This window comes from Gavia stellata, chromosome 3, assembly GCF_030936135.1.
Source record: "Gavia stellata isolate bGavSte3 chromosome 3, bGavSte3.hap2, whole genome shotgun sequence".
In the NCBI taxonomy this organism is placed as follows: domain Eukaryota; kingdom Metazoa; phylum Chordata; class Aves; order Gaviiformes; family Gaviidae; genus Gavia; species Gavia stellata.
Window position 1 is genome coordinate 12811518 of NC_082596.1, and position 25120 is coordinate 12836637.

The 25120-nt window shown below is 41.3% G+C and overlaps 1 protein-coding gene across 12 annotated transcripts in view; it reads left to right on the top strand.

Moving 5' to 3' along the window:
- MTSS1 (MTSS I-BAR domain containing 1) overlaps positions 1-25120 on the top strand; it is a 126869-nt gene that overhangs the window by 99591 nt on the left and 2158 nt on the right. Inside the window, exons 7-14 of one of the 12 annotated variants that reach the window (XM_059836180.1) lie at positions 2048-2059; positions 7302-7459; positions 8724-8831; positions 9774-9871; positions 11803-12013; positions 20002-20121; positions 23457-23621; positions 23984-24146. In XM_059836180.1, the coding sequence (XP_059692163.1) occupies positions 2048-2059; positions 7302-7459; positions 8724-8831; positions 9774-9871; positions 11803-12013; positions 20002-20121; positions 23457-23621; positions 23984-24146 (1035 nt within the window). Of the gene's footprint in view, positions 1-2047; positions 2060-7301; positions 7460-8723; positions 8832-9773; positions 9872-11802; positions 12018-20001; positions 20122-21145; positions 21345-23456; positions 23622-23983; positions 24147-25120 lie in introns of all 12 variants that reach the window. The other 11 variants (XM_059836176.1, XM_059836181.1, XM_059836184.1 and 8 more) reach the window with 11 other exon arrangements.

Genomic DNA, 25120 nt, shown 5'->3' on the forward strand with positions numbered 1-25120 from the left:
CTGCACACATCTTCTGAATTGCTCTTTGTTTTCAGACAAACATTGGACATCAGAAGTCAGCCCAGCTAACCTGAGTCAGCAGAATAATTATGCATATATTTAAAATAAATTCCATGTTTAGATTTCTGCTGAGTCAAGGGCTCATAAGTGGATACATAGCTGCTAGAAGCTGTTGATGCTATATTGAATTCAGAGGAGAGATAGCAGCTGTGGCTCTGCATGTAACCGTTTTGGAAGGTTAACAAAATGCATGATTCTTAGTTTAAAAAAAAAAAGCATCAAGTGACTAACTTAAAATATAACTGAATGTATATGTAAAATCTGGAGTGCATGTTGGCTTTATTTTTTGTATTTCAGCTTGGCTATTAATGACTAACTAGACAGGTTTTCCTTCTGCCTATAACTTGACTGGTAGGTTTCATTTTCAGGTTCTTCATGTGACACTGTGTGTGAGCTTTGAGGAAAATATTTAAATCCAAACAGATTTGTGAAAAAGAGTTATATGTAACTCTACCAATAATATAACAGATGTTAATGTAAAAAACGAGTTTTATCTGTAAGCCATTCATAGAAGTTTCTGGAGAGTGCCCTTAACATTCACTACATTTCATCTTGTGTCCCATCAACGTTGAGTATCCAAACTCACAACCTCTACTTTTGAGCATGCAGCAGTTTTGGAAAGTATTCTTACTTTTAATGAAGTTGAGAGAGTAGAACATGATTATTAATTTACTGTAATACTGCCCAAAGTGCTTTTTCTTTCCCTCCTCCCGGTTAGCAAAGATGACCTGTTTGTGTTTTAGAGCCTTTGCAGCTGTTTTTGTGTTACACTCTGGTCTTTGAAACTGTAATATTGTTATACTCCTCTCAAGGATGATTGCGCAAACCCCGTGACTCTTAACTGAAAAACATAAAGCTCTTCAACATAATTGTAACCAAAGAACATCTCAGTTAAAGCAAATGCTGACCTTCTCATTCAAGTACTTGGCACTCTTTCTGTACTTGGCACTTGCCCTGTCTGGAGGGGCAGGCTGGGGAGGGAGGACCCCTGGTCAGACCCTTTTTCTGCCAGGAGACAGTCTTATTCCTCTAAATTGATCAAGTGTGGCATGATGACTGAAGGGAGAGCCAGGACTCACTGTGGAGTCAGTATGATACAGCTCAGAAGGAGGGAAGCTAATGAGCAAATTATCCTTATCTGTTGCAGGGAAAAAATCCTGTGTGGATGAGGCCATGATGCCTGTGGGGTTTTTTTGGTGTTTTTTTTCTCTTTTTTGCCCCCCGCAAGCTAATAATGTAAGCTCCACTTAATAAAAATTCAGTGAAGACATGTTTCAAAATCAGTGACCGGAGATATTTCTTTGACTTCTTTTTATTCCTTGAGTTTTGAATGCCTCTTGATAGTTCCTCTCTTTTTGACAGCAAGCCAGGTTTATTGCAAAACTTTATATCTAAAGTTTTTTAATTAAAATACACATATCATGGTTAATCTTTTTGATGTTCTTCCACATTGCATCAGCAATTAGCTTCTCATTTAATTAACAATATATTAATGTAATTGCAGTAGAGAACATCAAAAAGCGCTGTGGTTACTAACAGAGCACCAGCCTAGAGTTCTGCAAGTTTGAGTTCCCTCTTCCCTGCGAGGGGATGAGCTTTATGCCACTTCATCGGCTTGACCAGAGTTTGACAGTTGTCTGTGTTGTGCACTTTCTCTGAAGCACGGGTTAACATGTTCTCACCTAGGAATCTGCAAGCTAAACAAAGTTCCTAAACTGGTTTAAGTCTCTTAAAGTAAAACTGTATGGTAAATAACCAGGAGTTTAATTTGCAACAGCTCATCAGGAAGCAAAGCTAATGCATTTGTCTTTATCAGCAGCGGAAGAAGTCAAAATAGTCTAGTCCAAACTGCTCGCTCTCTTGTCTTGGCGCTGATGATAATGTCTAAACTCTAGGAATGCTGGAATACCAGTTTGACTTTTTTTATTTTCCTTTCTGTGTCAATTTTGTGTCCTGCAATTTCTCACCATGCGCACCTGCCTGACAGCTGAGGCTCTGGGTAAGTCTGTGCCATGCTGTAACCCTGGTGGCTGGTTTATTGTAGCCCTTGCTGTGGCCTCTTTATGGTGTCTGGTCTCCACTAACTGCCTAGACTTTAATTTCTAATGAAACTGAAATATCACCTAATCTTAATGAACAAACCATCCTTTGATTTATTTTCTTTTGGCATCTAATTGGAACACTGTAAAAGAAGAAAATCAGTATTGTAGATAAACCTCTGGTTTATTTTAGAAAGGGATTAACATGGACTGATAAATCATGTCACAGTTGGGAGAGAAGTTAAATGGAATAGACACGTCATCAAGGTGATGTTCAAATAATTGAATATCTTATTGTTAATTCGACTTTTAAAGTCTAGAGCTTAAAGTCCATAGTGGTGTTCTTTGTAAACCTGTGATCCAAGTCCCCCTTTTTTCTGAAAATCGCATGCACCTTTCTAAACTGATAGATAGGAAATCAGTATATTTAACTTCATGCTGGGGAAGGGGTGGAAATCAGCATCACAATTGTCTCCTCTTCTGCTGCCTGATCACATCTCAAATCTGTTTAAATTGGAGTGCTGTTGCAGTTGTATTGCAAATTTAAAGTAGCCGCCTTGAGATCTTCTTGTGAATGAAACACGGTGTTTCTGATTTTGAGAGAAATAATCATACCTCCACTTGTAGATGTAATGATGCAGGTATTGCCCTTTGGAGAAGCCTGGATTGATCAGATCGGGAGACTCTCAACCGAGGTGCCTCAGCTGGGCTCCTGGAGCTGGGCACTGTGGAGCATGCTGCTTGTCCCCTTTTTTGAAACCACACTTCGTGTTTTTCCTGGTTTTGTAATTCAGTCTGGAAGTTTCCTTTTGTAACTTGGAGCTTTTCTTTTAAGCGACAATTTTGAACGTTAGCAGCTGATTCAGATCTCCAGTAGCCACCAGAAAGACTAAGATTTGGTTGCTGAAGGGGTCTGAATGTAACCCCAACAATGAGGTTTTCCACCTTTCCATAAATGGAGGCAGCCTGTTCTCAGCCTAGATCCATATTAGTGTATTTGTTGGCTTAACTCTGCAGGACTTAAAGGGATTGTTCATTCTGGCAGATGAAGCAGGTATGCTCTTGTGAAGAAAGTGATTTGGGAATGAGTGACTGGGAGCCTGCTTTGGTTTGTACGGGTAGACGTGTACTCAGCATTGTCTCATACAGTGTAAATTCTGTCACTCTGTAAATTGTCTATCTGGAATATTCAATTTCTGTGCAGACTCCTGAAAAAAAGTGTGAGGGAGCACTCTTTAAGTCAGAATGTGGAAAATAATATTTTCTACAGTATTTGCTGCCTTACTTTGTCAATGACAGCATTAACTTCAGCAGTCAAACTTGCTCCGAGAGCATCGTTCTCCTTTGCCGTTGCTGACAGCTTTGCTAGTTTAAGTTGTCTTATAAAATATAGGCATGAAATTGGGTTGAAAATTGGATTTACCTTTTTTCTTCTCCCTAATACGTTTCCTTTACTAAAGTTCTTTTCGAACAATGGTTATTTAAGAAGCTGCATGAGGCTTTCAGCCGGGATTCACACAGAACACTGTGAAACTGAGGTTTTAATGCATGTTGGTCCTTTAAAGCTCTTGCACATCATGATAATGATGTGAATGAAGCACCTGCTCTGAAGGTAACATATTAAGACTGTCCTTGGAGTAGCGGTGGATTCATGTTAATATTGATGAGAAACAGTTTGGCTCTCTGTAGTTCATTAGCTGTTACTTGCCTGTGTCAAGCTGCAAGTCCCCGGGCTGTTGGAGCATGGTGTTGTTGGAGAAGTCAGTCCACAACTTCTGGTCCTGCATTCTGGCTCCTCTCTGCAACACCACAGCTCCCCTTTGAGAAAGGGTGGATTTAAATTTCTCTTTGGTTTTCAGATTGTTGACTTGTTCTTCTGAGTGCAACCAGACATGGTCTGCAGAGCCATCCCTACATGATGTTCATGTCTGGCTGGTTGCAGACCAGAGACCTGTGACTACATTTGATGCTTTTGACCATTTCTAATGCTGATTGCTTTGGTGGAGCACTCAAACCTGTCTGCAGCTGGGGTAGGAGTGTCCTTCCAGGTGCACTTTTATAGCTGCTCCATGATGAGACTGTTCTGGACTTTTTTCTGTCATTATGATAGTTGTGTTGGTTTGGAAATGTTTCCAAATGGGTAACCTAAAGGCCAGAGCATGTGGGCTGGAGAGAATAATCAGATGCTGATGTTCCTTAAGAAAGTGTGCCTCATGTCCACAGCAAAAATAGTACAATCAGTTGTCAGGGATGCTATAGACAAGTGACCTTCGCTTCATAATCCAAAGAGGCAAAGAACTGCATTGCTCTCCAGTGGTTAGTGTTGCCTTCTGAGATAAGTAGTGGATTCAAACTAGCGGAGACCGAAGGTGAGTGAAGAGCAGAGGTGATCGGCAGTTGGCCGTCACATCCTTGGTGTTCTCTGGGTGTAGGAGTGCTGTTGAGGGGCTGTGCTCTGCTCTGGAAACTGGTTAAATTGGCCAGAGATCTTGTCCCTCAAATTCCTGAGCTGTCTGAGTGCCATGGGAGGCAGCTGGTGGTTCAGGGAGTGGGAAGAGTTATGCCTGATTTCAAAAGACTTGCTAGATTGATGTCTGCATTATGGAGCTTTCAAAGGATGTTAATAAAGCTTTCCTGCTCCTAAAAGATGAGTTGCAAGGAGGCATCAGGAGAGAGCTGTATTCATGTCATGTAAACATCTGACTTCAGAGCCTCATCTAAATGATTCACCTAAGCTTGTTTCCTGCTCTGAATTATACCCCGGACAGCTGGTGTGTTTTCACTGACTACATAGGTGCCCAAGAGCCATAGCAGAAAAACAGGTCCATGAAAGTAGCGGTGAGGAGATGGTGTGTCTTTTAATGTCCTGTCTCACTTAAAGGAATAAAATGGAAACTTCGAGAGGTACAGAGGATGTTGGAGAGTGGTGCAGTTTTACACGCGCTTTTGCCCAAGGGTTAAAATACGTAGATTGAACATTATCCTGATAACTTTGTTGAACTGAGTGAGTTACACAGGTGTAAACAAGGTTTATTTTTGCCCCATGTTTTGGGTGCTCTTGTTGCTCTTGTCCAAGATGTGGTGCTCTGTGAGGTCCACGTAAAGTACCAAAATTCACTGTAATTGAACCTACCTTATCAATGGAGTCCAGTTGCTTTCTAAGTGTGTGTCTTCTCACTGCGTAGGCGAATGCATTTAACAAGGATTTTCTGTGTTAAGTGCATGTTCATATGGTGGAGCAGCTGAACGTTTACAGCAGTACTCCAGAGCTGAACTAATGAATGTGTGATTTGGTTCCCAGCTAATGCATTTTGCATTTGATACATCCACAGTAGTGAGCCAGTATCTGGGTTTAAACAATGGAAGATTATTTCACCTGTTGTAATTTCCAGGCAGCTCTCAAAATAAGGGGTCTGAGCAATAATGCAAGTCTCACTTTCATAAGGAGTTTGAAAGAACAACTCCAGAGAAGTGTGAAATGTCTGATTGCTGCATCTGATTGTAAAGAAGAGTATGGGGAAGGGCCTGAAATGTACAGAATGGTCTTCAAGCAGAAGGGCCCAGTTTGTCTCCTAAGGATGACAGGCGAGAAGGCATAGGACCTTCAGGAAGTTATCCAAAACTTTTATAACTTGTTTCTGGCAGATGCTAATTTTGAAAGAGGAAGCAGATGACTGCAACTTCAGTCTTTTTTTAAAGGTATTTACTTCCAAAACCGTTTTACGACCACATTGCACCGTTCAGCCTGATCTAGAGGATCAGACAGTGGGTGACCTGATGGCAGTTTGCTACCCAGGTGGCCTTGGTGGTGGCCGTGCCAGTGTTGCACTGCATGTGATTCTTTGAGGATGCATCTCGGAGCTCTGCTTATGGGTATCTGTGCGGTTTTATCTGGACTACATCTAACTCTGTACAGAGGAGATTTGGATATATCCAGTCCGTAATGCCGCTCGGCCAACGTGATTCTCTCTGCTTCCATCCCTGCTGTCTTTCCTGCAGCTCTGGCTGTATGTTAGTGCAGGGAAGCTGATGACTTTACCTCACTCTGGAGTACTGAAGAAACATATACAATAATAAGGCAAAGGCTTTCCTTTGTAACTCTGACCTTGAGACATCCGCACCATGTGCCACACACATCAAGAGACTTTTTTTCTTCCTCTTGCTCATAGTTTCAAATCCTCCATGCGGAAAGGTTATTGTCCATAAAATTTGATTTTGGGTACCTGCTTGTAACTCACCCAGCATTTTTCAATATTGTTTTCCTGGTATTTAGCAACAGTGGCATGGGTATGTACCTGGCATACTTAATTTGCATGTGATTATGTTTCTGGGAGATGGGAGACAAATTTACACAACTGAGGTTCTTTGAAATATTTAGGGGTGTAAGCTGCATGAAAACAGCTTGCAACTGCAACAGTGTTGACTCTAATACTATGGCTAAGCAGCAGGTCTTCATTCCTAGAGGAATGCATGTTTGGCACGATGCAGAGTAAACATCTGGTGCAGGATTAGATACTTAACTGTTACAGAAGCTTTTGGTATTATGAGTTGACTATAATTAACACAGTGAAGCTTTTTGATTGCAAAACATTGGTTTTCTTTTTTCTTCCATAGTCAAGTCCTGGACATTAATATGTATTTCAGATATTGATAGGTTTTTGGAGTTTGGACTTTGGAACAAAGAAAGCTGTTTTATCAGTTGCTTGTGTAAAGTACTGGAATCCAGTGGTCCAATGATGTCCCTAATATCTCAGTAGGAGATTATTTCACTCAGTGACTCTACAGAGTTGTCATTAGGACCTTGCTAAGCACAAAAATAGGAAGGAAGAGGAATATACCTGGAATTAGGGATTAATACCCTCCCAGTTAGTAAGATGTTGATTTTCAGCAAGGATGATGTGAAGGGTTTTTACAGCTAATGCTTTGAGAAAGTCCGTATGTGAAATGCTGTCTTTGGCATGTTGAAACCTTTTGAATTGAGCTGGATTTCTATTCTATGCAAAAGAAAAAAAATAAACGCTATTAAATGCTTGATTTAATTGGGAAAAAAAAATCATACTAATTTCAATTAAGGGAAAATGCTGGTTGAGACTTGAATTACAAAAGCACAATCCAGCAGCAGTGCTGGCTGAAAATAAGGTCTTCCTCAATGGAGATCCACCGTTTTAACAAAATGTACTCTTGATTGTTTCCTGCATACAGGGCGGGGTGACATTCAGCCCCAGTTGGATAGTGCTTTACAAGATGTCAATGATAAGTACCTGCTGCTTGAAGAAACCGAGAAGCAAGCTGTCAGAAAAGCTCTGATTGAGGAGCGAGGTCGATTCTGTACTTTCATCTCGATGCTGCGGCCTGTAATAGTAAGAGCTCTCTGTTTTAAGTCTACCGACAATTCACAAACTTGATAAGTGGCCAAAAGCCTCTAAAAAGAATACCTTGTTCTGTCTTAGGAGTGAATCTCAAGAGCCATAGAAACTAGCCAAAATTCAACCTGCATCTCTGCCTAGGAAGCGGTGAGAGTTGGGTTCTTTCTTGTAGGCGTTTGGAGTAATTCAGTGACTGAAGACACTGATAGCTTTCAAGATGACTAATGGGAAAACAATGGGCACAAACGCTTAAGTGGGCTTGAGTTCCCTATGTATGCTGACCTGAGACATTGCTAATGCAGTTTTTTCCACTGCTTTTTTTCTTAACATCACATTTTAATATAAATCTTCCTTACTCCTACTCCAGTGCTAGGACTGATAAATGTTTCAAGACCTCCCCTGTGTATATAATGACATTATCTGACAGATTGCAGGCTGCTTCCATGCAGTTTTCTGGCAGCTCTTTTCCTCCTACATGACAGCTTTTTCAGTTCATTGAAAAGGTTTAAGTATATTTTCATAATCTCAGGTTGTCTGAAGCCCGGCGATGAATCGATTGTGGCTTTGTGCAAGCGTGATGCATTTCTGAAGAGTCTCTAGTGTACTGGGAAAATGTTCCCAATGCTTGTTTACAGAGAGCATCAGCCTCAACAGAAAACCATAGTTAGAGAAGTAGGGAAGTGATGGCTGAGCAGGAGGAAGTGAATTGCAGACTGACCTGGATGAAATTATCATGGTAGCTAAGGGATTACTATGGTAACTTATGTGAGTTAGCTGTTCATGTAGCTTGAGCCAGAATGAATCATTGATATATATATAATGCTCTGTACTTGTATAGTGCCTTTATCTCAAAGTTTCCAAAAACTAGGAAAAAGTTTGAGTTTAAGACCTGTTTAGATTCAATGTTAAAATCCTTAGGGCACAGTAGTGAGTATACATAAGAGTTAAATCTTTTCCAAATGCAGCGAAAATGACACTTTCTGAAGATGTCACAAAAAGAAGGCTGAGACTTATTTATCTCATTGATGAGAGAAAGGAATTCTGGGCCTCAGAACTTAGAGCAAAAGTAGTTATAAAACTCTAAATTAATGTTTCCAACCCTCTTTCATAAGTAGTGATTACTTAATGGGCAAAGAAAAAGCAGTGCTGCTGGGCATTCCTACAGTCATCAGCAAAAAGAAAAAGGTTGTGTATTGTGTTATGGGTCTGATTTTTTAAAACCAAGGCTGTGATTACCCTTGCTCTTTTGTCTTTTCAGGAAGAAGAAATATCAATGCTAGGAGAAATAACCCATTTACAAACCATATCAGATGACCTGAAAAGTCTCACCATGGATCCACACAAATTGCCATCTTCAAGTGAACAGGTTAGCTTTTGTTACCTGGAAAACGTTTTTATTGGTAGCTTGTACCCATTCTCCTTTTGTGTTAGAAGAAATATTGACTACTGGCATTTAATGGCTTAATGTTATATTTGTAGATGCTTCACTGCAGCAAGATAATTTTTAACATAAGCGATTTAAAAAAGAATTATTTTGAAGTACCAACTGAGTGCTCCTGAAGCATTTGGTGAGACCAGTGTGAAGTGGTAGCAGTAACACTGTAGAGTATATGAAGATGCCCAATTTCTGCTGAGGGTACATGAGGAATGAGTGTCATCTCGTGCTACATTTGAGCATCTCTGTCTTTATGTGGTCACAAGATTGCTGGGATTAGATAGCTTCATGGAGTCTATTGAAAATTTTTCCATGCTGTCCTTAAAATGCATAGGAAAATATGTATCATTAAATGACTCCAAATAGGACCTTTTTCTCCAACCCTGCTGTGTGAACTCAGTTTTCTTGTCATACCTTAATCACCTTATCGTTGACCTGGAAGTGTTAAAGGAGGGAAGCTCTGCTGTGGTTGAATAGTGGATCTTTGATTTATTTTTTAAAATGTGACAGTTTTTAAACTCTAAGGCTGTAACAATTTTTTTTAAGGAAAAAAAAACCCCAAACCAGAACAGCTTACAGCATGGATAAAATGAATCTCCAGTTTACTTTTTAAAGATTTTTCCATTCAAATTAGAACTTTCCTTCTGTGATAGCAGCCCTAGTGGTGAAGTAGGGTAGGTCCTGGAAAGCCAAGTATGAAGCTGACTCTCCTGTGTAATATACACAGTGTAATTCTGGAAGAGAACTGAGACTGGGTCAGTTGGCACTGAAAGTTTGTAGTGGTGATGAAAGTTGTATAACGAGAACATGCTTTCTGTTAATAGGGGAAAAAAATTGTCCACATCCCTTATGCTATTGATTATCTTTCATCAGGTAATTTTAGATTTGAAAGGTTCTGATTACAGCTGGTCTTACCAGACTCCTCCATCCTCTCCCAGTACTACCATGTCCAGAAAATCTAGTGTTTGCAGGTAAGTAGACTGGTAATATTTAATTTTAACCTGTTTGGGGGCAAAGGGAGGCAAGTTCAGACTGTGGTATGGATTTGTATGCATACTTAAATCTTAAATAACAACTCTCAGTGAAATCAATCCCTCATGGTCTTTCTCTGTTTAAGTGTGTGACTGGCAATATTAAAAAGGATGGGCATGACTGAACAACTTTTAAACTCAAGACAACTTGAAGATGCTTTTGATTCAGTTCTCTCGAATCCATTTCAGATCAAAGAGCAGACTGTACTGATCTAAGCTCTGAGATTGTTCGTTCATAATTTCCTTTTCTGTTTTTCATGTGATGACTGTTTAGATTATTCTAAGTAGCTGTTACTAATCAGCAAGTTAAACTGTTTGAAAAGGAAAAACATCCTTGGCAATTGCCCTATCAGTCTGGTAGATGGAAATGCTTTTTTGATACAAGTTTTTTTTTGACTGTTTAATGCTGTCTAATGCTGTCCTGAAATATGTTGAAACACTGGATTCTGTCTATGCTTTCTCCATAAAAACTGTTTTCTCTTACAAAACAGTTTATTAGCATGTTGCCCCCATACCCTGGTGTCTACATTTACTCTTTCCTTTTACTGAAAAGGAAGATACCCTATTGTGTATTCTGCTGAACACCTTCCTAGCTGCTCTTGAATTATTACCTTTTAGTTTGCTTTATGAATAATGTACTACAGGTTCCCTGTGTATGAGCAAAGTTACCTATAGCATGTCAGAGCAAGTGAACATGACTTTTTATGTACATACTTGTCTCTGCATGCAGATATATATAAAAAAAACTTCAGTAATTTTATATATATATGTGAAAACATGCATATTTAGAGCAATGAGCACAGGCTTAAAGATGCAATATCCTGAAGCTGTAAAAGAAAATGGCAAAAAAAAAAAAAATCCATCATCTGTTCCTAATCAACCTCATCTTCTTGTGTGGTAAAACCTGTATGGCAACAGACTGTTGTATACCGGTAAAATAAGGCAGAGCTACTGTTCCCCTGCTCCAAGCCGACTTGTACATCTTGTGCATTACATGGAATTTGTGAGCAGGAGGTGCAGTACTCACCCATGTATCCTTTAGAGCCTTCCCTTCAGCTAATCAGTGGGCTCCTGCCAATGAAGGTAGGAAGCTGCCTTCAGATTGATGCATCCTGCTAGTCCTGCTCAGCCACCCTAGCAGGAAACTTCAAAGGCTCCCACATAGCAGCTGGCATGTCATTGCTGTCATTCATGGATTCTGGAGATTAAAAATCAGTCTCTTTGTTTGAAAAAGCAAATTTTTTTTTTATGGATATTAATTTGGGGTTTTAATTCTCTGATCGTCTTTCTTATTAACTAAAGCTACGTACCCAGAGGTTTGACTTCACTCAGTATGCCATCATGTGCTTTCAAAAGTCTCGCACGTTGGCCTGCTGACTGACTGCATCGGCATGCCTAGAGGCAGACTTTTAGATGAACTTGATGCCTTTGGACCCCCTGCTAGAGATCCCATTGAAAATTTGGGCCATGGTGCAAGAGCAACAAGGTGTAAGTCAGGAATAGGAGAGAGCCATCAGCAGACATTTTTTGTGCAAACGCTGGAGAGGGCCTGTAGCGATCCCATTGTCCCTAACCTGAGTTGAACTCTGAGTGCTTGCAGAATTTGATCGTTTGAGTGAAATGCAAGGTAAAATGCCATTTTCTCTCTGGTTGCAAGGGATACTGCAGCTGCTTACAGTTCTTTACTGATATATATGTGCATATATATATATTTAAATTTATTTTGTCAACATTTTTTCTTTTCCGGTTTATGCTGCCTGTTGCTAGAGACATGTGGAACGTTAATTGTACTGTATATGGGTCTCTCCCCACCCCACCCTTGTGTCTTTTCCTCTCCCCTTTCCTTTCTTTGTTCCTTTTGTCTCTCACAGCAGTCTGAACAGCGTTAACAGTAGTGATTCCCGGTCCAGTGGCTCGCACTCGCACTCACCTAGTTCACACTATCGCTATCGCAGCTCCAATCTGCCTCAGCAGGCACCCATGAGGCTGTCCAGTGTGTCCTCCCATGATTCTGGATTCATGTCCCAGGATGCTTTCCAGTCCAAATCGCCATCCCCCATGCCACCAGAAGCACCTAACCAGGTACGTGCAAGCATGACAACAAAAACCTGAGCGTGAGCTGGACTCTGTAACTTGGCTCACTTTTCACAGAAAGGATCTGGTGTGGTTTTGGGGTACCTTGGAGTCAGGTTAAACACTGAGGGTGAGGTTTGTCTCACGGCACTTCATCCATCTAAAAGGTGGGCCTCTAGCTGGAGTGATTTATGCTGCTTTTGCAGTTAGCACTGAAGAAAGGGATGAGTTGCTCTCCGGGGATTTGGTTTTCACTCTGGCCCTGGAGGGAGCCTAGATGCCCAACTTTCAGATACATACAGATGAGAAAGAGCAAGAAGTCCCACCTTACAGGAGGGGATAAATACTCACTTTACCCACTGAGGTTACCAGTTAATATCCTGCACAGACTGCAAGTTGTTAATATCTGGTGGCTATTTACTGTTTAATGGACAAATAACAGTGCCAGAACAGCATTCTGACAGCCTTGGTATTGATACTGGTGGCTTCGGCAGCAGAGAGACTACTTATATTCCTCCCCTGCAAAGGGCCTGGAATTCTCTAAATGCCATTAGCAGTATCATATGAAATTGGTTTTGCTGTTTTTTATGACATCTCTTTCTGTGGATAGGCTTGCTCTTTTTGACTCTCAATTGAGCACCTTGCAGAAATAAGGTTTCTGCATGAAAATGAGAGGTTTGTTTGATTCTTTATGACACTCATAAGAAATGAGTGTTTGTGTAGTCATATAAGTAACGTACTGAACCCAGTCAAACTAAGAGGATTTCATTATAAATATAACCAAAACTTTTTCAGAGCATTTTTTGGTCTGCAGAAGGAAGTTGCTGCCTTGCTGCTCTATTTGTTCATGGCATCGTTCCTATAAGAACTAGCTGGCTGCCTGCAGATGGAGGTTCGCATGCCTCCATGGCATGTATCTTCCAGCACCTGAATTCTCTTTTCTGTTTTGGGGTTTTTTTAATAAATCACATGGCAACTGCAATGTTTTTTAAACAAGGCTGAACTGCCATCTCACATTATAAATCCCATCATAAATCTTAGTTACAAATGAAGTGAACCTAATATCCTGTTGTTGAGTATCGCTCATTTTTAATACACCCTGAGGTCACTGGAGAAGATTGTCCTTTAGCTTAATAAATGTAGTTGCACTCCTTTTCATGTGTTGGGGAGTAGATGGTTTTATAGGCAATGATAACTTTAATCCTCACAATCAGCAAGCAGCCAACAATTTCAGTGTTAGCGGTTACCAAGTGTCACCTGCACACTTAAGCTACTCCTTGACCACCTTTGACAGCAACAGACCCTTACTTTTTGCAGAACATTTCATAAGTAGCACCCTTAGTGAAATTTTTAGGGTATCATCCAAAACAACACTGGTTCATTTAGGCTTGGAACATGTTCTCAAGGGAAGCTCAGCAGTTTTTTAATATATTTACCCTTTCGTTTTAGTAGAAATGCTTTGTTTTCAAATAAATACATCTTCTGCACTGTCCCCAGTCTGGACACATCAGCATCTTTTTATAGATGATATCCTGAAGAACTTTGTGCACACTAATAAAACGAATGTTTTGTTTAGATTGGATATGGCTAACCTAAGTAAAATGAAAAAGTAAATGAGCAATAATAAAGTAAACTGGAATAGTAACAAGGTAAGGAAGTTGACTTTTAAGATACATACATCAGTTATACGTGCTAGCATCATCTTTGGTTTTCATAGTATCCACTGCACCTGCATAAAAGGGCGGTAATCTACATGATGATGCTGCATTTGCAGATGAGGATGTAACTTTGCAATTGCCCTTAGCATGGAAAAAACCCAACACCTCTCTTTGCAAGTTCCCCCATTAAGCAGGGGAGAGAACTTAGGCCGGTATCAGCTGGCAGAACATCCTGAAAGTTGATGGGAGTCATGCTGATTTACACCAGCCAAGTTCATATGCTTTCACTTCATTTTAGAAACTGTCCATAAAGTTGCAAACTGATCCAAGCATCACTTGAGCTATTCATGAGCTGTAGAAGGCTGCAGCAGTGTGGTGTTGACTTGACAAGTGTAGTGTGTTGGTATAACAAATAGGTATGTGCTCTGTATGTCTCTAGTTCTGTATACCTTTACGCAGAGGAAAAGGTAACAGATCATTGCCTGGCCACTTCATCTTTGCTTAAGTGTCTTGCTTTGTATGTTCAGCACTAAGTAAATTGTGTGTGTTGTGCTGACAGATAATTGTGATCGTGACCTTACTGAGAAGCTGTTCAATTTACAGCGTTATTTCATGTTGTGTGTCTCTAACCAACTGACAGATCTTCCTTGTGGTATTGTGCTTTTGAGGCTTGGTGGTGGGTGGGGAGGAGCAGCGATATCGGCTGCTGTTTCTAAAACATTGATGTCATTGTTTCTAGTAATGGTACTGAGAAAGCAGAAAAGCAGGCTCTGGAATCAACAAGGGAAATTAAAAGCTATATATCTTGCGCAGGTGGACACTTTGCTGATGTTTGCTAGCTACATGCTGTGGCATCTATTGGGGCAACAAAGCCCATTTTCTTTTAATAATGGATTTTTAAAAAAAAACTAGAAGGGGGCTACATAAAAATCCCATACTATGGGAATGAGAATATATGAGCTGTGTGAAGCTTTTATGCTCTTGCCTACGTTTTAGACAAGCAAGTGTCACTGAAAATTAAACTGAATTTATTCAAAATTACAGATGGGGGGAAAAGATCTCAAACAAGGAATAAGTAGAGATTTAAACAAGATACAGACTATACCAGAGGAGAAATGACTGGCAAAATGAAGACTGCTTTTCAGCCTACAGTTGCTGAGTAGTAAGTCTTCACAGTTATCACACTCTGCATAGAAGATAGGAAAAAGAGCAATTATAAAACCAGACCCTGCCCTTACACTGGTTTAGTACGATCTCTTTTCTGCAGCGCTGCCATTAACATCACTGGGAGTAAAAGTGTTAGTCTGTAACAGGTAGCTGTACATGTGGAAAGGTCACTGTAAAATGCTTTAATCTTAATTAAGCAAGTACATTTGGGTATAGCTGAACAGCTGGAAGAGCATTACGGGTCTCTTTCTGGAGTGGAACAGTTTCTCTAAATGCCAGATTTGAGGTCAGCTGTGGCCAGCGTTGCCCATGGCATGTACTGACACCACGTAAAGCCCTTCTGACAGACCTGCTGCTGAGAGCAGCGGGTGGCTCTTGGATGAACATTGAACATGGCTGGTGCTGCGAAACCCACACGTTGCCCTATGTAGTAGATAAACTGAGGTCTGCGAGTATCTGTGATGAAGTAATATGGTAGTAGTACAGGTATGTTTGATTCAGGGGGATAATAATAGAAGGATCCACTGGACTTAGAGTGAACATGCACAGTGGAAGCAATTATACAGTTGGATTTTAGAGGTTGCTTATGACTTCATGGGCATGAAAGCAAGGGGAGAGAAAGAAACGGACAAAGAAGAGAAGAAACTGTTGATGTGCTGTCAAACAGCAGAGGACTAAGTCTTTATTGTTAGAATATTCTGGAAATCGCTTCCCCTAAACAGTGAAGTAGAGAGAAACTGAATATGAACTTGCTTCTGCATGTATAGACTATCAAGCTGGAAAGATTCTGCTTTTGAGGAGACTCCACTGCTTGAAATAGCTTGAATTTAGAATAGGGGAAATACATTGTTACAGCTATTCAGTTTTCCATGTAAATTAAGAAATGATCCCAAATCAGACCTTAAAAAAAAAACCCAAAACCAAAAAACCCCCCAAAATAACTGAAATGCATCTGTAAATTATCACCAGGTATTTGTTTCTGCTAAACTGCCTTTATTAAGTTAAGTTTCCCAACAGTTGGTCCCTGACTAGAAAAGAGGGGTCAGTAGAGACATGTTCCTGGAAGTGAGACAAATTGAGGAAGTGACCTTGAGTCACTATCCAAAGCTTTCTGAAAGGTAACTGAGATGTCTTCCACTGACTGTAGAGGGACACCGGACCAAGCTCTTCATTAGGATTTGGTCTCCTGGGAAGCTCTTGCCCAGGAAGCTCTCTCTAGTATTTGAGGAAGGGAAGGGGTTAAGAAAGCAATACTATATTTGAATGGAAAACATAGCAAACAAAGGATGCAAGTAATCCAAGGTAACTGTGGTCCTTTTATAGGTTTGTAGGACAACAGATGGAAAATATAATCATACAGTGCAGTAGCCCAAAATACAGCTTTTTATTTTTATATCCTTGCTGGAATTCATACATACCACACCAAGCAGCAGGACACTATCCAAGAACAAGCCATGGCACAATGTCTGGGAGACCAGATACCAAGCTACATATGTATAATGTACATTTAAGGAACTGGTTGTTACTCTGCAGAGCACAGTTTCAGCTTTCTGCTGATAATGTTAGCTTTAAGCTTTTTCTCAGAAGAGATGGTTTGAGAGCAGAGCAGAACCACCATTATCGCAGCTGTGGGGAAAAAAAATAATCTCCCAGGGTTAAAATAGCTGAAGTGAAAGAACTGATTTTAAAGTTATTCAAACTAAACAATCATTTTAAAAAGGAGTCGACTAAAGTTGAAAAAATCCGATAGTCCAATTTCTCACTCCATGGAATGTGGAGTAGAAATTGCTCTGCCCGGTGTTTGCCTGTGTGTGTGCTGCCACGAGTGCATGTGCCGGTGGGTGTGCATCTGGAACAAGCACTCAAAAGTTTGGAGACTTTTTGCCCAAGCAGTAACTGTGCAGTTTCTGTTTTCCGCCCCTCGTGTACTTTCTGCTAGGAAATGAAGGGTGGTCTGTGCTTCCCGCACCTGGGTCATTCAAGACTGCTTCTGCAGCCTGATCCAGGCAGCCTTTGACCTGCTGCCACTCGTGTTTTCTTTACATTTTTCCTTCAGGAGTTCAGTATTCTTCTGCCTCCCTCTACATCATTTTCTCACTGTTATAATCCTTTTTTAGCAAGACCAGAGGCTCCCCTTCCCTGTGCCATGCAAGTTTCTGAAGATGAGGAGACCCTGTTTCCCTACCACCACCTCTTGCATTTCCTTCAGTTATCAAGGTGTTTTCCCCATGGCATCTTGGTGCATCCTTTGTCTAGCTTTGCCTGCTGACAATGGCCATGCTGCATTAGTGGGAGAGTCCTTTCTTTCATCTTTTTTTCACCTTGCAGTCACTTTATTGCAAAAATAAGTTCACCACTTCCAGTCTTTTTTCCCCATACGCCAAGTAAATTGAACAATTCTTTGCATCTTCAGAATTTGCATTTTTGACCTTTTTCCATCTATTTGCTATGTGCAGCTTCGTTGCTAATAAACCTCATTTATGACCCATTTCTACCATTACTTGACATAATCCCATGAAGTTTCTGGCTTGTAAGCAGGAACAGTCTATCAGATGTAAACTCCAAATTCTCACTTGTCATCATTGGGGCATCTGCAGAAAACAAGGTGGCATGATACCATATTTGCAACTCAGACCCTTCACTGTCTGTCCTGCCATATGCAGAGTATGCAGAGCCAGGAGGGTCTTTCAGGCCATAAGCATGAGGTTTCAGAAAGCATTTTCTGAAATTACATTTTTCTCTCTTTTTTTTTTTTTTTTTTTTTTCCCCTGGCCAAAGTGCAACACTAGTGTGAGTGTTCTCATGGGGCTTCTCAAACAGGTTCTTTTGCTGAGCTACCTGGAAAGTCAGGCAGAGCTCTGGAGCTTTAGTGTAAAAGCTAATCTTCTACAATTTATTTTTCTCTAAGGATAGAAGAAATAGGCTCATCTCTATTTAGTGTACTGTGGTTATGTCTGATGGCAGAGTCAACTGCAGCTCATGTTTGTTGGTATTCTTATTTTTAGAGGTTCTTCTTCTGTAAAAGGAGTTGTATTAAATCAAGAATGTGACAAGTTCCACAAAACATCAAGCCACTGCGTCACTGGGTACCTCACTGCATACTTTTCACTTCTCTCCTTAACAGCTACATGTCATTTGTTGTAGTTTCTTCTGATCTTATGTTCACCTCAACTCTTACTGCACTTTGAATACAAGCCTTGTTAGCTGAGATTACTTGTACCCTAAACACATTTGACAGGTCACCCACAGATCTGATCTCATGTCAGCATAAGATGGGATACACGTTATTTCTATAAAATAATCCACCACATTACATGCTTTTTTAAATTTTTTAACAGCCTTTGCAAAGCTTCACTTAAATCCACGGTTTGCTAATAAGCTCAAGATGCTGATACTGTATTGGCTTCTCAACAGCCTCAAAAATCTTTACCAAAATCCTTATGGTGATGGTGTTCTGTCTTGGGAGAATGGGTGTGGATGTGGCATTGTGGGATGTAGCTTGATGGACATGGTGCTGTGTGGTGTTGGGTGGGTTGTGGCTTGTTATTGTTGTTGTGTGGCGTGGGTTTTGTGGTTGTGTTGTGTTGTTTTTTTTTTGTTTTTTTTTTTTTTTTTTTTTTCCCCCCCCCCCCCAGGTTGGACTCGATGATCTTACAGGTCTTTTCCAACCGTACTGATTCTGTGATCTGTAATGACATCTCCTTCTACCTAGGCATTAGCTATACATTCTTTATATGCAGCTTCTGGTGAGCAGTGAGACAACTTCTAGGTGTTAGCAGTAATTACTCCTCTACAGTGCCTCTTATCCAGCTATCTTTTTATTGCAGACTCACCCCAAGATCTCATCTAAGGTTAACTGATGAAACTTTATTTCAGATGAGATTTCCCTTCCTCTTCAAAATGTCGTTCCTTGAAATCTGAGGCTTTGCTACGTAAACTTTATACAAGAGCACATTCTTTCTGCTGTCATAAAAAAGAAATGCCAGGGATATGCTTAGATAGACTTGCTTCACAGGTCTTGGACTACCAAAGGATGAACTAGTCTTGCTAGTGTTGAATTTCCTGACAGTGAATAGAGCTTAGTATTGCCCTGACAACTTTGCTAGTATTCTTGACCATTTCCAAGCACTCAGTTGGACCTGCATGCACACCCTACTGGGGGGGATGCCACTTTCAAGGGAGGAGATGTTTAAGAGCATTGTAGTTGGTAAAATGGTCCACGTGGGTATTCGCCTTGGCCTCCCTGTAGGTGAATTAGATGCTGTTGTAGAGGTCTTACAGCAGCAAATGTACATGAAGGTGTGCGCTGAAAATTGGAGAAGCTCCTAGCTAGGAGCAAAATGTTTGAGGTGTTTGATGGACACTCTATGTCCTGCAATTTCCTTCGCTCTCCATCCAAGTCCTTGATACTTTCTCTCTCTGCTGTTAAGAGAAAGCGGGTGGCAAGCACATGCCACCACTTAACGCACTCAGCAGAGTACATGTACCTTCATATGGGCTGCTGGGCAGAAAAGTTTGGGTCAGAGTGCTTTTGGTGTATGCATACTACCCGCAGAGACACATGCATACAGATAATGCACTTTGGAAACCTCCAGTTTTGGTAAGTATCACTTCTTTCTCTGTTCCATAATATTTGAACTGAGATGAGCTTTTCACAAGCCCTTCTGCAGATCAGAATATCCGAGAACTTGTGAATGTAAGTGACGTTTGCTGCTCCCTGTTTTATATCTAAACTTCGTGTCTTTGAAGTACTGGTGATATACTTTTCTGTATAAATCAGTTGTCTCAGTATATTGCATGTTTGGACCATAGGTGCCCTCAGCTTCTTGCTCTGAGACAGCTAACAAAATTGAGATGCTGAAATTGCAATGAGGAGTTGAGATTGCTGCCTCGATTCCCTCATTCTCAAGCAGCGTGGCAAGTTCTCACATTAAGCAAATGGCTTATTTTGTTTCTCATGGATTTCCTGAACATTAGCAATGGTTTTGAGCAGTTTCTAATTGATTTTTGAAACCCTAACCCTTTGCTTCTCTCATCCTTCCCTCTCTCCTGTGTGTGTCTCTGTGTATGTGCTTTTTGTCTTTTTTTGTTTTGTTTTGTTTGTGGTTTTTTTTTCTTTTTTGGTGGCTTGTGTATCCTTTCCCTGCGTTGCGGTGCTGTTTTATGCTGCAGAATTCGTCCAGCTCTGCCTCTTCAGAAGCCTCTGAAACCTGCCAGTCAGTGAGCGAGTGCAGTTCCCCCACCTCAGTCAGCTCAGGCTCCACCATGGGGGCTTGGGCCTCCACAGATAAGGTGAAAAACTTCATCTCAAAGACATACAAACCTACTAGCTCGTTATCCAAACCCAGCAACATTTGGACCAAAAAAAAAAAAACCCTGTGCATGGGACACAGCCAGGATTCCTCTCTGTGAAGATGAGAATAGGAACTGTTGCACGCTCCCTTAGAAATGTGTCTGTTTGAATAAACCACAGTGACACTTGCCTTTAAACTAGCTGCTAAGGGGAAGCTACAAACTGGGCATTTTACAGAGGTAATTTTGGAAGAAAATCTCATTGTCCACCTTTTCTACTAAAAGAGATTGTGGAACGCTGCCCAAACCCAGCTGGTTGTCTAACAAATGGCATCTTGCCCAGGTTGTACTGTTTGTGGCTTCTCCGCTCTCTCCCATTAGGTAGCACGCATTGCACTGAGCAATTGGGGTTTGGTTTTGACCAAAACAGAAAGGAAAACAAAACACACATGGTTGCAATAAATTACGGGGGATACACTCTGAATCGGGGGAGGAAGTGATAGCGGTCTCCATTCTCATCTGATAAATCCTTGCTGTTGTTTTTTTCTTTTTTTTTTCTTCCATATCATCACACAGCCAGAACAGGTCATGTTCAAAGGCTGTATGCTTTTCCTCTCTGTCCAGCTACACAGAATAAACGCCACCAATGCAAATGCCCCCAGTATTGGAAATGTTTTGGTTTTATGTCTGCAGTCTGCAGGGTACCTAAATTGCAAAGGCTTTTTCACAGTGTGATGCTTTCATGGACAGAAGGCAAAGCTGCTCAGCCTGGAGACAATGACTGCTAGATTGATGTCTGAAATTTGTTATACCAAATAACAATTTTCAAGCAATCTCACTTCTGAACCAAGCATTGTATCAATCTTCTGTTGTTTATTTGCAGCAAAGCTAAGATTTTTTTCTTTCTTTTGTTTTAAGATACAGAAGTTTTCTCCCTAGAACATCAGAGTTGCAGTATATTTTCATATTCATTCTGTTTGTATTAATTTCTCTGTTTTTGTTTGTTTATTTGTTTCATTTCCAGTTGTCTAATGGGTTTTATCACTGTAGTTTATCAAGTGACCCATCCGTAGCTTCAGTTGGTGCAGGTCCTTTCCCTCATTTCCCGCCTGTCTCCCGCGCGTGGACTCGGGCTCCCTCAGCCCTCCTTCCAGACTACGTTCATTATTACACCATTGGGCCAGGCATGTTACCATCATCTAAGATCCCTAGCTGGAAGGTTTGTGTTCCTTTTGTTGTGGCAGTCCTCACCTCCTCATACCAACAGTGTGCACACGGCAGCTGTTGCTCCCTTTTGATCCATGTAATTACTTGTTGATTTGCTCTGTTTAATATCACTCTGAATGGGCACTGCATGGTGATAATCAGAGAGGTAAAATCCAGTAGTGGATATTTCTGAATGACCTTGTCTATTCTGGCACTGCCTAAAACATATTAAAGCTGACAACACCTAGGTCAGAAGGAATAGTTCAACTCTGGAACATTGGTGAAAGAAGCACTCTGGGCTCTATTCAGCGAGAAAAGAGCTTGTTTAGCACTGTCAAAGTGCTCACTTGAGCAGAGAAGTGCAGGCTTGGCATCCAGTTGGCTTAGTGAAACCATACATTGAACAACATGATGTTCTCACTGCGGCGGCTGTGCTTGGCCCCCACCTTGGCCGTAGGCAGGCATGCTCTTGTAGATCTAGCTGGAGTGGTTTAAGAAGGCGCTCGTGACCAGGTGAACCTAAGTGATGACTGAAGCTATCCTAGCTTTACTGCCACAGACTGAAAGTGCTCACCCAGCTTGTTTTGCTCTCTTTGGTGAGACCACCAAAAAAGTCAGAGTGCAGTAACTTCTTCCAGTTGCTCCAGCTGGATCTGCAGGGATCTTACTTGGCATCAAAACATCTCTACTCTGCCAGAGCCTTGACTCTTACCCGTGCCAAGCGGTTTCCCTGGGAGACTCTGCCCCGGAGCAAGGGGAGAAGGTCTATTGGCTGTTGCCCTGAATCTTCACAAGGCTGATGAGCAGTTGATAGTAGCTGCACAGGTCTTAGATGCCTGTGGATGGTTATATGATACTGCATATGCACCATGGGACCTTCTTATACATGGAAATTGAGATATCTTGTTACAGATCCCCCTAATCTCTTTCTCCAGCAGCTGGAGGCTGTTGAGACATACACATGAGGTGGCCACAGTGGTCCTAGGGCTTCAGGGTCATTAGTTGTGTCTATGCTAGAAGCACTTTGCCAATATATTTCACAGTAAAACACTTACAGCAAAGACACAGCTGTTAAGGCAAAACAGAATTTCATATGTGTTAAGAAAACCAAAATACCTGTCTGCACAAGGGGCTTCTGTCAGTAACAGCTGCCTTGCACTTCTCATACCTTGGACTGAGACACATGTCAGTAAAAATCTATAGTGTGGTCTTAGCCCATCACTAATTATCTATCAGAAGGCTCTGTGGAGGCTGCCCAGCAGCCTGCTGCTGCCAGTGGTGGGGGGGGTGGCCCGTTCTCACGCAAAAGTTGTTTTTCTTATTTTTATTTTTAAAGCACCCTTTGTCTTGGTGAGGGAAAACTCTCTTAGGCTTGGCCTTGCCCCTGCAGCAGCTCACATTTGGGGAGCTGCTGCTTAGCAGTGGTTCTGCATCCCAGCACAGTCACTGATCAGTCCTGCTCTTTGTGTGCAAGGTGTGGTTTCTGGACACCCTCAGGACTTTGCTTAATAGAGCCCTGAGTGAATAGAGCCCTCGCGGCCTGAGGAATTTCTGTTTCAAATTTGGCACCAGTAATTCAGAGTGAAGTTAGTCTTTCTTCAGTACAGATCATTATTATAAACTAGATTTCAGCTAGTAAGTAAACTGAGAGATTACTCAGAGTAACTTGCTCCTCTAATGTGTATCAAAAATCTGTTCAAGCCTAACTTTTTTTACGTGCATAACAGCACGTAATACTGGAATTTGTGTACGTCTAGAATAGTTACATCGCTGATTGGACATTTATGTATATTTTCTGCTGTGTGCCAGTGATTTTTGCGTTTAAATTTCTGAAAATGCAGGCTTTAACACAATGGAATTTCATTTAGAGAAAACTATAGTATTAAAATGTTAAATATCTTCATATAAGAACACTTAGGAAATTTAGATTCCCTTTAATAAAGGAGATAGGTTTTGTAAGTGAAGATTTTTAATATCCTCAAAATTAATTTATTTCTGGCCATATTCAGAAAGGCATATCCAGTTTGATACATAATCTGTTGCATTAAAATTGCCCTTTTGCATAATTTTACTTGTAATTAAAGCACAATTACTGATGAAAACTATCACTAACAAGCACATTTCCTTAGGACTGGGCCAAACCAGGCCCATACGATCAACCAGTGGTGAACACATTGCAACGTCGCAAAGAAAAACGTGAACCAGATCTCAATGGAGGAGCTCAGAGCGGACCACCCGTGCCCCCTGAGGAGGCCCAGAGACCTCGAAGCATGACGGTGTCGGCTGCCACAAGGGTGAAGCTCTAATTTCGAATACGCTATTTGGTGCAAAGGAAGTGGATGTGCTAGCTCCTGCCAGTACTTTTTTGCCATGCTTCACGTTGGCGTGTGTTTATCTGACAAGCAGGACTGGTGTGGTGTTGGGGTGGTCAGTGGAATTGACGTAAGCATGAGAGAATATGCCGTTGGGTATTGGCATTTGTAGAGCGATGGCATCCAAAGAAGCGTCTGTTTCTTTGAAGCCCTAGTAAATGGTTGGACTTAATCCTGTTGGGTTGCGATGGTGACAAGCTCTGCTTGGGAAGAGAGAGCTAAAAGTCAGTGAAGGTTGATTAACCCTTCTAGACATAATAAGTCTCCTTTCTGTGTGTAAGCAGCAGGGTGAGGAGATGGAGGCCTGTGAGGAGCTGGCGCTTGCTCTGACAAGAGGGCTGCAGCTGGACACCCAGAGGAGCAGTCGGGATTCCTTGCAGTGCTCCAGCGGCTACAGCACCCAGACAACAACTCCGTGCTGTTCAGAGGACACGATCCCATCTCAAGGTACCCATCCAAGAGATGTTCCTTTTCAGAGCATTCCCAATCTGGCCATCACACACTCACCCCACGGTGCCAAGGAGCTATCTTCCAGCAGCTGTTGCTCACTGGCTTTGTAGTCAGCTGGGGAGAACGGGGTGAACGTTGCTGTTTGAAGTTTTTTCCAGCTCGGAATGCAGCCTGGATTTATTAATTGAATAGAAACTTGGATTGCTGCATAGTGTACTGAATGATCGTATTTTCTTCTGCATTACTGGAATGAGTCTTAGCTTAAGGATGCTACCATTTTAAAGAAAATGCTGGAATTACGTTTCATGGGTTAAGTGGAATGACACTGGTATTGCATCATACACTTCTTGTGGTAGTCGTGTCCTTTCTGAGCTATTGTCTTAGCAAATACGCACTCATGAGCTTTGCTTTCTTGTTCTGTCAGTACTCTAAATCTGCTCTTGGTTTCCCTTTGTGACCTTTTATTTCCTACCTAAGCAGAAAATTTGTAATTGGAAAAAGAATCCATTGGAGACCTTAATTTGGGCATACCTGGGAAGCCATAATAAGGTGTTGGGTTTTGTACCCCGTTTCAGAACCAGCAGCAAGCTGAGAGGGACTGAGTTTGATGTTTGCAGTTCAGCAACTGCCTTGTTTGCTCAGCTGAGGTCGGTTGTGCTGTGCAATCAGAAGAGGCAGTAGGGCTTGCGGAGGCCCTAGCTTGGCTCAGCAGTTACGTGGAAAGGAAGGAACCAGATGCAATTATTAAAGCTGAGGCTGAGTTTTCAGAGCTCACAGCTGGGATTTACTTTGTTTGCAAAATACGCAAATTTGCTGCTGAAATCACTGGTGCACAGTCCCCTGAGCCCCACATTGCCTAGTCTAAAGTACACTTTTTAGTCACTGACTGTTTCAAGTATTTGTATCTAGAAGTGGTAGCATAAGGCTTGTAGGATGCTGGTTTTGGTATCTTAATGTTGGCAACAAACATC